At 43.7% G+C, this 13292-nt stretch overlaps 1 protein-coding gene across 7 annotated transcripts in view; it reads right to left on the bottom strand.

Annotated features, from left to right (window-relative positions):
• PUM1 (pumilio RNA binding family member 1) overlaps positions 1 to 11717 on the bottom strand; it is a 49356-nt gene extending 37639 nt beyond the window's left edge. For 6 of the 7 annotated variants that reach the window (XM_082229471.1, XM_082229474.1, XM_082229475.1 and 3 more), the window contains exons 1-2: positions 11591 to 11717; positions 2703 to 3076 (exon numbers count right to left, since the gene is read on the bottom strand). In XM_082229471.1, the coding sequence (XP_082085597.1) occupies positions 2703 to 3065 (363 nt within the window). In that variant the 5' untranslated portion in view covers positions 3066 to 3076; positions 11591 to 11717. Of the gene's footprint in view, positions 1 to 2702; positions 3077 to 11426; positions 11569 to 11590 lie in introns of those variants that run through there. The other variant, XM_082229472.1, reaches the window with a different exon arrangement.
• Between the last annotated feature and the right edge of the window lie 1575 nt (positions 11718 to 13292).

The following is a 13292-nucleotide window of genomic DNA, read 5'->3' as shown; positions in this document are numbered from 1 at the left end:
CCCAACACTTCACAAACATAGGTCACATTACAAGTGTTCACTTGCAATAGCAAGGTTAACATATTTCAACAAACTGAGCTCCTGAGCAACAAACATTTACATTTAGGCAAACAATGCACAACATAAAGCCACTTTCCAGCCTGGCTCTCAACCTAGTTGCAAAAAGTCATTCAGGAATGATAAGGGTGGTTTACTTTGAAGGGGAGAAGGAAGAACGTTCTTAAAGGCAGCAGAATTCCCCTACGAGAGAACAGTTACGGTGGCTGAAGAGATTTTATAGTACAGTGTAATATCGGGCTGCCTTCCCCAACCTGGAGTCCTCCAGATGTTTTGGACTGCAACGCCCATTAGTCTCAGCCAACATAGGAGTTACTTGAAAACATCTGTTTGGCATCACACTGGGGACAGCTGATCTAAGCCATATTGTCCCATACACTAGACCAGGCTTTCTCAACCTTGGGTCCCCAGATGTTCTTTAATGACAACTCCCACCATCCCTGACCACCAGCCATGGTGGTTAGGAATGATGTGAGTTGTAGTCCAACAGCATCTAGGAACCCAAGGTTGAGAAAGACTGCACTAGATTATGGTTCAAGCAGTTTCTTTTAATTTCCACATAGGTCTTGTACAGAAACGTAGTCCGTCAGTAGCCAAGTCCTACAAGTTCCGGAACCTAAAGCAGCAGCAACCAGCCTACTGTCTTTACAAACGTCAAGAACGCAGATTAGTATCTTCCACGAGAGAAAGAGATACTGCCAAACACACCCACACACCCTGTGATAGGAATATCATCACTGGAGAGGATGATGCTCAATTAAGACCTGGGTGTTCAAATGATCAACTCTGATCCATATGATCCTGCTTGAGCACTAAGATCTTCATCAGAGGCCTTTCTCTGGGACCCTCCACCTTGGCAATAAGCTGGGTGGCCATCGGGGGATGGCCACTTCAGTGGCAACATCCCACTCACAGAATGTCCTCCACAGAGATCTCTTCATGGTAAGTTCCTTGTTCTGTTTTAAGTGCTAAATTAAAACCCATTTACTGCTCAGTGAAAGCGCCACCATTTTAGTTTTAATTCTTGAGGACTTTCCAAGCAGGCCTCCTATTGAATGCTTATCTGGTTTGTGTCTTTTTTACATCTGGATGCTGTTTCTATCTCTTTTGTTACTGCTCTTTCATTTGATATTTTTACACAGTTTATTTACACTGTACTCTGACTTCTTTATTTATTGTGTGGTGCTATGGAAATCATATTTACAAATATAAATCTTCAAAACAAGATACAATTCAAATTCTCCAGAAGGAAAGACAATAACCATCACAAATCATTTTGGAGTGCTCATTCTTTTGACAAACACAAAAAGCACATTCTATTTTCCCTGTGGGGCACTTATTTCTCAAAACACAGCTCCACTTCACATTTTATCATCAATGCTCAGGCCATCACCTGGCCAAAAAAATAAAGTTTTAATTTTCAGCAGTTTTCACAAATACTGTATGTGGGCATACTGAAGGCTTACTAAAAAGCTCCTCACTGGCTCAGGAACAGGGTATAGCGTTTTTTAAAAAGAAAAGTAATCATCTGCGCACTTATCAAGTTTAAGTGAATTTAGTGCGGGGAGATCATTTAGCTCAGAGGTGCGGAACTCGGGATTCAGTGGGGGTCCACTGCTGATTACGAGGATGCAAGTTAAGAGACAACTAAATGTATTTATGGATAGCTGTCCCTTTAAATTTGCCTTCAACCCCTTTACCCCCCCCCCCACAAAATAAGCATCATGCCACCCCATCTCATAAACACATACAACCCACCCAGACAGGTCATAGGTTACACACAAATACGGACACACACACACACACACAAACAAACAAACACACAAGAGACAGCAACAGCAGGTAGCAGTAACTCTTCCCTTCCCTTCCTATACAGCCTAAAAAATTCCTTTTATTTAGGAAGGAGCTGGCGGAGACTACAGATATTTATTGTACTCTCCAGCTTCCACTGCTTGTCAATGGATGATTCAGGTGACAATTTTATCCCCTATGCCATTTAGTCCGTGGGAGTGCCCAGAGGCTCACATAGTGCACACAAGGCATGAGGCTTTTCTTGGGTGGCTGAGCAGATTTTTCTATTTGACAGCCAAATTTTAAGTCTGTCCTGGTTGCTGAGCAGAAAAGTTGGCTCAGCAACCTTTTTTTTTAAAGGCATTCTCCAGCTAATGAGCACAAAAGTCTACCAAGAAGCTAGAGAAGAGATGGATGCTTCAATGAAGTGTTTAAAGAGTGCATTTATCCCCACATGGGTGGGGGAGGCACAAGTAGGTACAACACTGACATCTTGCCAACCCAGCACATTAATAAGGTTTACCAGTGCTGCTTTAAGAAGTTTCATCATTTTTCTAACTATGGAAACTAACAATAGTAGTGGGTTTGAAAAGACAAAGGGGGGGCACTGCCCTGCTGGTCCAACTAAGGCAGAAACAAGTCAACAAGCATAAGACAATTTGCAAATATATACACATTTTTATTTAAGAGATAGAGGAATTATCTTACTGCATTATCCTATAAAATGAGGCTGAAGAGGCAACAGAATGAAAAATGCTCATGTAGATACACAGATTTTAATAACATTCACTGCATGCAACTGTCACAGGCCTGCTTAGCTCATTTGTTCAGTTGTGAAATATTTAACTGTTTACCTGATGTTCAGCATGAATGTTATCCCCAGTAGGCCACCGATGTTTGCTGTTATTATAGCTGCCTCCACCACTTCCGCCTCCCCCAAGCTGCTCACCATGCTGCCTCTGAAAGAAGTAATCCACCATTGCGTCGTCCTGGGAGCGGCCTGCAACCCCTATAGATCCAGGAACAGGGCTGGAGTGGGTCCCTGCTGCAAGGGCTTGATTTGCAGCTGGCTGTTGCTGAGCCTGGGACCCTGTTCCAGATGTCAAAACAACAGGCATGTTGGGATTAGCTGTATCTTGACTGTGCTGTTTCAGGTGGGGGCTGAAGGAGTCCTGCCAGAGCACTGCTTTTCTCTTCAAAACACACGCAACGCTCATTCCACCAATACCTAAGGAGAGACAGGTTCAAAATGCTTAAATCAGCCTGTTTCCTCCAGCCTCTAAAGCATGCACCAGCATAAGCTTAATAACCACATCCATGGCTCCTGATATCAAATCTCACCATGTCAGGCAAGATTTACCTCCTCAATTACTGTTCTCAAAAGCATTTCACAGAAAGAATCTTTGGACCCAAAAACACACACTCCAAAGCCAAATTATCCTGTACAACTGCTAACCTGAAATAAAATAAAGACAAAGGTGCCAACAGCACCTGAGGTCAAGCCAGGGGTTGTCAAATTGATCCCTACCGCCCACTAGTGGCCGTTTCAGGATTCTAGGTGGGCGGTAGGGGGTTCTACAGCACAAACTGAATCCTCCTTCCATCAAGCACTGATGGGCGGTAAGGAAATTTTACCATAAAGAAAGATGCATTAGTGGGCGGTAGGTAAAAAAAGGTTGACTACCCCTGGGTCAAGCAGACGGTGGGAGAAGGAGGGAACTGCACACAAAGCACCAGTAAAGGTATCTGTACAGTCATACCTCATGTTACATTTGCTTCATGTTACGTTTTTTCAGGCTGCGTCCCACAGCGACCCGGAAGTACCGGAAAGGGTTACTTCCGGGTTTCACCGCTTGTGCATGCGCAAACGTGCAAAATGACATCATGTGCATGCACAGAAGCAGTGAATCGCAACCTGCAAGCGCGCAGACGCGCCGCTGCAGGTTGCGTTCCTTTCATGTTGTGAACGGGCCTCCGGAACGGATCCCATTCGCAACCAGAGGTACCACTGTATTCCAACTGAAGAGCACAGGGCCAGCAAGGAGGTACTGCAGCTCAGTTTAAGCAGCATATATTCTTTTAGCATAAGGTTTCAGATTAAAAATACCTCAGGTAGCAAGACTTCTGAGGTGGGGTGGGGGACTCTGTTATAGACGTTGGAGAGGCCAGCACTGGAGCTGGCCAGCCTTCCCAAACCTAGTGCCCACCACCTGTTGCTGGGATCATCCCTAATCGTTGGCCACACTGTGTGAGTCTGGTAGAAGTATAGTCCAGGTTGGGGAAAGCTGGAGCAGACAGTACTGGGCTAGACCAGCCAATGATTTGAGAAGATTAATTGATTTTTGTGCAGTAAATTTTTTATTTTTAGAAAAGTATTCCCACTCACAGATAAGGCTGGTGGCCAAGCTTTATTCTCCCAGGCCTTTGGGCAAAATTGCTGGCCACTGAGTTTATTATGAGTTTAACGTTCTACTCAACTTTTATCACAGCCAAATATGACTTTAATTAATTGTGGCTGTAAAACACTTTGGGATTCCTTTTGTATTGATGAGACGCTCAAAATATTTTAAACAAAACAAAACTATATAATGGATGGATGCAATGCCACTGAAATCTAAAGCTTTTCAAGTGGCTGTTCCTAGGAAGCACACAGCTCCTTAGGCATGCTAAAATTAGCATGTCCACATTCGCATGTAATGGTAAGGTGAAGATACTGGCTTAATAAATCATACTGTGCAAGTCACCTGATCACTCCCATTTCCCCTTCTCTAGCACAAGCGGGTAAACAAACCAGCATGGGAATAGCTTAATGTTACACCAGAAACATGGATGTTTCTCTCTAACAAACCACAATCCGTAAATCAACAATCCGTAAATCAACTACAAAACATGGTTTAAGTCTGATTAGCAATTGTAGTTTCTTAAAGTGATCCCAGATTCAGATAGTAATGCGAAGCTATCCCCTTTCTGATTTGTTCATGCACTCTAGCCAGAGGAAGAGCAAAGTGGGAGCTATTGGGCCGCACACAAACAACTATTTGTTAAGAGCTTGGCCCAAGTTTACACTTTTCAGTGATTTCCCCTCCCCCATATGATCTAAACAATGTAAGAGGAGTGTGTGTGTCACGTTTTAAGAACACTTACAAAAATCATAGTTTGCTTTATTTGCATTTCCTAATCAAGTGTTTCAATTCAAATACTTTTTGTCACTGGGAAAATATTTCTGAGATATTTATACAGCACATAAAGTTAGCATGTCATACTTTTTTGGTTTTGTGTACCAAGCATAAACCAGATAAACATCCTAAATTATATCTAAATTGCTTCAGAGTGGTGGTTTCAACTCATCAGAAGATAGCAGAATCTGTTCATTTGAACAGAAGGTGGCTAGTCAATAGTGCTTTTTAGATATTCAGTGTCACATGATTGTAACCATGTAAAGCATGCCAAATGGTGCCACACACAATCTTTCCAAGAGCTATTCATGCATTGAGGGCATGTCTGAAGCAGAACAGCCTACCAAATGCGTATCAACTGTCCATGAGCTGAAACCCTGAGCGCTCCAACATCATCACAAAGCTTGGTTCAAAGAATAACTCTTTCAGAGCAATTGCTTAATGACTGTAGGAACCTTTCAAACTGGAAAACACACCAGCTCATGTGCATTTGGATAACTGCATGAAATTGTTCCTTAAACAACACAGAAAGGAAGGTTCATGCCCCATTTTAAACAAGCCATAGTTTACTGTTGCATCCACACTTTTTTGTTTTAACTATAGTTAGTGAAAACATGCCAGGATCCAACTAGACTGTGGCTTGTTAACCATCTAGACCAGGGTGGCCCAATAGAAGCTCCTCAAGGAGCTGCAGGGAACTAGAAGGGACTACATGAAAGCTTTGCGCTGGTTTGCTCATAACCACCGCAAGCCACCCATCCCAGCTGCAGCTGAGAATCCTCCTCAGGGGCAGGATGAGAATTGGGACAGGGAGAAGAAAAGAAAGGAGCAAGAGGCAGTTTCTCCAGTCATGCCAACATTGTCTTCCTTGTAGGAGGGAGGGGTAGGCATTTGCAGGGAATCCCTAACTTGGCCTAGAGAGTGTAAGTGCACACACGGATTAGTGTAGGTTGAATATTTTGGCAACTGCAATGCTGGGAGCAGGAGAAAGGAGAGAAGGGGGAAAGGGCAAAAAAAAAAGTTGAGTGGGGCTTCACTAATCTGCCCAGCAGCTGTAGCAGGTTGCTTGCTCTTTTCCTCTTTCTTCTCCATCCCTGACGGATCTTTTGGGTCTCTTATTTTTATAAGAATGGCTCTGATCTGTTTAATAAATAAGTAAATAAAATCTGCTGATTATGTAATTAATTAAAAATATTAATTGTATATATTGAATAATATCAACACTATTGCTAACACTTTAATTTATGATATAGAAATTTAATTCAGTGTGTGGCTCCAGATTCTGTATCAAAGTACTCCTGCGCCCCACTTCGTTCAAGAGGATGGACCACCCTGATCTAGACTTTCTACAAACCACTGTTCCCAGGGTTCAGACAAAATGGGGAACTGCACTTTGTTTAAAAGCAGAAGTAGTGGCTTCTAAACTTTTTACATCTCCAAAAGGAGAGACTAGGGCAGGGGTCAGCAACCTTTTTCAGTTGTGTGGTGGGCCAGACTGTATTTTGGAAAGAAAAAAACGAATTCCTATGCCCCACAAATAACCCAGAGATGCATTTTAAATAAAAGGACACATTCTACTCATGTAAAAACATGCTGACTCCCGGACCATCCGCAGGCCAGATCGATAAGGCGATTGGGCCGCATTCGGCCCATGGTACTTAGGTTGCCTACGTCTGGGCTAGGGGAACAAACAATCCCAATGCTCATTCAGATAGTGAGAAACCATTAAATTTGAATTGGGCCAGGTCTCCTCTGTGGAATCAGTTCACACATTTAATCTGCAAATCAAATACCAAGCAATGTAACTGAGAGATTAAGTGACCTCTATGCTCATGTGAACTGACCCCAAGGCCATGTTTCCAATTACTTATTGTATTCCATTGAAAGCAGGAGCGCTCATCTTCAAGTAAATGGTGGGGTACCTTGGCAAATTTGACAATCTTATCCTCTGGCGTGCAAAAAGAGGAAGGTGGGTGAGTGGGGAATGTCATGGGGGGGGGGGAATCACATGGCAGGAAACTTTGGTTTTCCATTACAACTGAAGTGAGCCACTATGCTTGTTGGGTATACCAAAGTTTGATGCACAATAGCTTGTTCGTGCACATGAAAAGTGGTAAATACATATATGTGAAGCAGTACTTAATTTTAAAAATGTGTTAGGATTCAAACCCCACTTTCAAACTTATTTATTTGAAGGAAAGTCTCAATACAGCAAACTGCCCCAGTAAGTGTGCTCTGGGTTGCAGCAAAAACCAAACTGTATTCTGATACAGAACTTAAAAGATTTCTGGTTTGGTTACCCATACGTAACAAGTATCTTACTCTGTAACAAAATGAGGGCAGATGGGAATCTTTATTCAAATAAAATTACTTCAGCCTTCTTCTAGTACGTACTATAATTAAGTACAACACAAACAGAATATTCTAAAAACAACTATAATAATGGGCTTCTCCCCACTTTGGTTCCTTCTAAATATGCAAACATTGACAGAAAATACAAACAAGTAATCTTCCATTCATAGTTGTTTATTGACCACTTTTCTCCTTTAACAACAAGAATTATTATCTGCCAAGCCTTTTTAAAGAAAAGCAATATTTTTTAAAAAATACCCTGTCTTTCCATTTTTCCATTTTCAAAATCTGCACAGTAGTTTAACAGAAATAAAAAGCACACTTAGCAGCATAACAAAATCATTAAGGTGGCAGCAAAAAGAAAGTAAGTTATTAAAAGCCATTGGACAATTATACACAACTGAAACGTTCTCTGAAACAATCATGCCTAATCTGCCATCTGCACCGTACTAGCAATAGCACCAGTGGGAGTGTCCACAAAGCAGGCACCACCACAGAAAGCCCACATCTCCTGTAGACACCTTGTAGGAATGTGGGGAGGATTTTTTTTTTTTCAAATGGAAAAATGTGGCAGATGTTCAACTGTTGTAATGTTCTGCAGAAATGTATTCATTTATTACATTAGTAATAAATTTTCTGAATCAATGCAAGTCGAATTGGGGGGCTGGAGAAGATACAAAACTTATCAGGTCTAAAATAAAAACTTGCACCTGACTTTTCCTGCCCTGATGACTAGTCCAAAGGAACACACAAGTAATTGAAGATACAGTTTAAGCACCCCTGTATTTCACTATTTTAGTCAGTGAAAATAGCAAACCAGATTTTTCAGTGACTGACTGCCAGCTTTAAGAACGAGGGGGGGGAGAGAGAGATTGCACAAAGCAAGCTTTATGCTCACTAAGCAATGTCTAACACTAGTCATACATACTAGTCATATACACTGAAATCAATGGAATCAAGTAACTTAAACCCATTGATTTCAATTGATCTATTCTGAATACAAGTTTTTTGGCTATTGCCCACTGGCTGTAACGAAAGATGAAAGGAAAGATAAATGGCTAGCAATGGGCTGGAATAGCCCATGTCATATCATCACTCAATTTTTTAAAATGTGGTTTTAACACCGGGAATTTAATGTGTATTTCCAGAATTACAGAAGCAAAACTACGCCTAAAACACCATGCCCAGGCTTGAAGCAACACTATGCCCAATATACCATGTCCAGGCTTGAAGCAAGAGTTCCTCAGTCCAGTACTTTGTGCTCATGTTCAAGAAGTAATTTATTTGAAGCATTTTTATTCCGCTCTTCCACCGAAAGAGGCTCCCAGAGCAGCTTACAAAGTTTAGAAATGTGTCAGTTACAATACACTACACTTCCTCCTGCTCCCTTACAGAACTGAGAGCTGGTGTGATGTAGTTGTTAGAACAGAAGATTAAGACTACACACCCAATAAGCCATCAACATCATTGGATGAATCTTAGGGTAGGCACAGTCCATTCTGGAATAGCCAAGCGCACAGGGTTGTTGCGGAACATAATACCAATGGCAGTGAAAGAGAACTGTATAGTGGGGAAAATGTGATTTAAAAAGAATTAAGAACTGTTGCTTTCTTTTCAAATCTCAGCACTGTGAAGGTAAATTTGCACAACCACCTATGTAGGCACAGGACCACCAACGAATGCTAAATCTAGCATCTAGCATACACAAGGAAATCCCTAAATGCAAATACACATTTTTGAAAAGGCACAGGGGGAACAACATGCTGGGAAGTTTAAGTTTAAAACTAAAGTATTTTTATATCACTTCATGCAAACAGAGGACTCTTACACTAGGGATTCCCAGACTCTAATTACCAAGCTCCACACCACTCTTATCTGCTCACTGCACACCTGAGGGATAGAACCCACACTTTGCAGCACAGTCTGTTCATTCAGCCACGATCCCTCTGCTCCCTAACACTACAACAGAATGTCCTATCAATGTACTTTCATCATTCAAGCTTCCGGTACTGCAGAGAGAACAAGACAGCTGCAGTGCCACAGAATCAGTAATCTGGAAAGGCCTAAAGACCACCTAAGGCAACCCAATTGTCCAAAGCAGGCTACTCTCTCAGTGTGAACCCACGCCACATGAACATCCCATGCCCACAAGAGGAAGTTCTACAAAAGGCGACTCTCTCCATTTCTCTTCTACCCAAAAAAGGTTGACACCAGACCCCCACTTTGAAAGCCCTGATCTACAGAGAACTTTTCAAACTATAAAGGGTGGTTCAAGTCACATGACCACCACAGTTTATTTCCCCCTCACTTGAATCCCAAGTTTTGTTATCAGCTTCCTATGATAGCTGCTAATTTACAAACAAAAAGGATGCCTGTGGCCCTTATCAAAGATGCACCCTTCAACATAAACTATATTCACGTTACCAAAAAAGAAAGAAAACAATTTTTTGTCGTCCTGTTGTGGTAAAAGGAATCACAATGTGTAACTTTCTCTTTTATATAAACTAGAAACAAACTTTAAAACAATTTAATAAAACTGATATAACATGGCATAACAAATACAACTGAATTGCTACATAGAAACTAGCCTTCCAGGGTTAATACCAGGGTAGGAATTAAAAATTGTAATCCAGAAGGTAAATTGCTATCCCATCAAATCCTCCTTTTTCTAGGAAAATTGTCTCTTTGCGTTTGAAGTTTGTTGCCTACAAATTCTAAGACCACAGCCCAACACAAGAGTTAAGCACACTAAAAATGTATTTATTTCAGTGAACTGAAGCAGCATTAATTCTGGGCCATGACATAAAGTTGTGAACCTATGTATATTTACCTGGGAGTAAGTGGTGGGAGTCACTTCTGAGTAAAGATGCAAAGGATCAAACTGTACATTCAGTTCTTTGTTATGGTTCTTACATGATCAGGCATGCCCCCCTCCGATAAATAAAAGTCTTTAAATTGATATTTTCCATGGGGTTCATATGAAAACAAAGGGCTACCCCTTCCTCTTCCGTAACTTTGTTTCACTTCAGAATAGCTTCACCAAGAACTAACTTGAAGCTAGAAGGGCCAAGGGCCTAAGAAGGGAGAGAAGCCAGCCTTTCATTGTTGCTCACTTACAGATAAACACACAAGCTATATGTATAAAAAACCGAGACAAACCAGGAAATCCATTACTGCATGTATTCTTTATGCCCCTTTCATCCGGACAAAAACAAAAACAGAAATCCCTATACCACCATGCTCGCCCTGAAAAAAACAAACACAAGGGTCCCAAAACAAGCCCAACTAGCTACTACAAAGAAACACGAGCTCCAGAGGTACTGTATTAACTCACTGTGGGCCAGGGAAGAGAAACACCCTCCACCCCCCATTGTATAACATCCAACACACCATCCACTCCCCCCAACCGGACACTAAAGAAGCTCCCCCCATCCAATGTACAGTATACATACCTACCCACCCAACCCTTGTACACCAGTGGCAGACAAAGTTTAAGTCACGTACACCATTTCCTGTATGCCCTGCTCGCGGACGATTTTAATTAGGCATCACCTACGGACGTTTGAAAATCCTAATTACCTCCCCCTGTTTAATCACTTTCCCCCCACCTCACTCCCCCAAAGTACTCCCCCTTTTATCCTCCACATCGCTGGAGTTCAATCCTGCACCATGAAATCAGCCACCCCCCGACCACCGCCACCAAACCACCACCCCCCGCCCCCCAAAAATGAAGCATATTAATCACTCTGGCTGCTTGGAAAGACTATTTTAAGCCGAAGTAAACTCTCTTCCCCGCCTCTCCTCCCCCCCCCCAAAGAAAAGGAAGGAGGGGAGGGAGGGAATGAGAGAACAAAACCACCCCAGGGGATGGTATAAGCGGCTGCTTCTTTTTTTAAGGTGGGGGCTTTTTCCGGGAAGGGGGGGCTATACAGTTTAAAGGGGGGCGTCCCGGGCCCCTCGAGCCGCCCCCCATCGGTCCTTCCTCTCTCCTTCCCCCCCTCCCCTCCTGGAACAACAATAGAGGCCTTGCTTGGACTCGAAAATATGTACCAGGAACAAGCGCGAGGAAGAGCCTCGGCGATAATGCCCGCCCAGGGCCGCCTTTCGGAAGGGCCTCGCCGCCTCGGCCTAAGCCCTAGCCCCAATACGGCTCTACCATCGGGCTGCCTGGGGTGCCGAGTCCCGTTTCGGCCCACTCCGGTCCGGATACTCACGGGCGGAACGGTAGGATGAAGATGGATCTCAAAGGCCCCCCCCTCCCCCCGGCCTCTAGCTCCGGCTGCCGCTCCCCCTGCCTTTCACTCCAACAACATGGCGGCCCACTGGGGACTCGGGGCGGCGCGCTGCATCATGGGAAGGGTAGGCTCCGCGAGCCTGGCCGCCGCCGCCGCCGCCGCCGTTTTGCAAGGAAGCTCAAGCGGCGAGCTCCAGAGGCACGCGGGGCTTTGTTGTGGCCTCGCGCGCACACGCACACACCCCGAGGCGGAGGGACCCAGCATATACGTAAAAGGGAAATCGGGGTGCTTGGGTTTGGCTTAAAAAAAATAAAAATAAAAACACCTCCGTAGCCTGAGCCTTTAGAACTTAGGATGAGAGAGTTATGATGCACAGTATACAGAAATATATATAGATGCACATCATTTATTGCTAATATAGAACGTGAACTGTACGGGGGCCCCCACCTCAAAAAAGCACCCTCTCCCTTTTATACATGCTGCATAACAGTAAAAGACCCTTGGCAACCAAATCCTCAAGTCAAATGCCCCTTATCCCACCCCCAAAAGAGACTGTCAACAACTCCCCACTTCCTTTAGCTACTGTGCCTGGAATGGAGTGTGACAGGCAAAAACTCAACAGGTGGAGTTTTCTGTTACTGCTGCCACTGCTACAGCTACACCCTCAGTCGTGTTCACATTCGGCATTTGCTTGCTGGATATTTTGTTTGCCATGAAAGGCACAGCAGCCGTCCCCGAAGAAGTTGGCAACGCTAATGACCATGGCGAGAAAGGCGCAGGAAAATCATAGCAGGACTGTATCCCACCCCGCGAAACAAAATGCACACGTATAGCTATGTCATGATTCTTCTTATACATAAACAAGCCCCCCTCCCCCGTTCTTCTCACTAACAGCAGAAATTAATTCCACTGCAAAACAAAATGAGTTGTGCTCAGCTAGACTTTGCTCCTTCGGAAAGATTACACACCAACAACAGTTGCTGCTCTACTGCCATCTGTAACAGAATCATGGACTTATAGAAATGTAGAATTGTAGACTTGGAAGGGACTCCAAGGATCATTGAGTCCAACCCCCTGCAATGCAGGGATCTCAGCTAAAGCATCCATGACAGATGGCCATCCAACCTCTGCTTAGAAACCTCCAAGGAAGGAGAGTCCACCACCTCTTGTGCTGGGAGTCTACTCCACTGTCAAACAGCTCTTAGTGTCAGAAGCTCCCCCCAATATTTAGCTGGAATCTCCTTTCTTATAACTTGAATTCATTGCTACGGGTCCTAGCCTCTGGAGCAGGAGAAAACAAGCTTGCTCTGTCCTTTTTTCCAAGCTAAACATGCCCAACTCCTTCAACCATTCCTCATAAGGCTTGGTTGGTTTCCAGATCCTTGATCATCTTGGTCACCCTCCTTGGCACATGTTCCAGCTTGTCATTAAGGTAAAGGTAAGGGGACCCCTGACCATTAGGTCCAGTTGTGGCCGACTCTGGGGTTGCGGTGCTCATCTCGCTTTATTGGCTGAGGGAGCCGGCGTACAGCTTCCGGGTCATGTGGCCAGCATGACTAAGCCGCTTCTGGCGAACCAGAGCAGTGCACAGAAACGCCGTTTACCTTCCTGCCAGAGCGGTACCTATTTATCTACTTGCACTTTGACGTGCTTTCGAACTGCTAGGTTGGCAGGAGCAGGG

This window comes from Podarcis vaucheri, assembly GCF_965113315.1.
Source record: "Podarcis vaucheri genome assembly, chromosome: 7".
NCBI lineage: Eukaryota > Metazoa > Chordata > Lepidosauria > Squamata > Lacertidae > Podarcis > Podarcis vaucheri.
The sequence above is the reverse complement of the archived record's forward strand: the minus strand, read 5'-3'. Positions and strand labels throughout refer to the sequence as shown.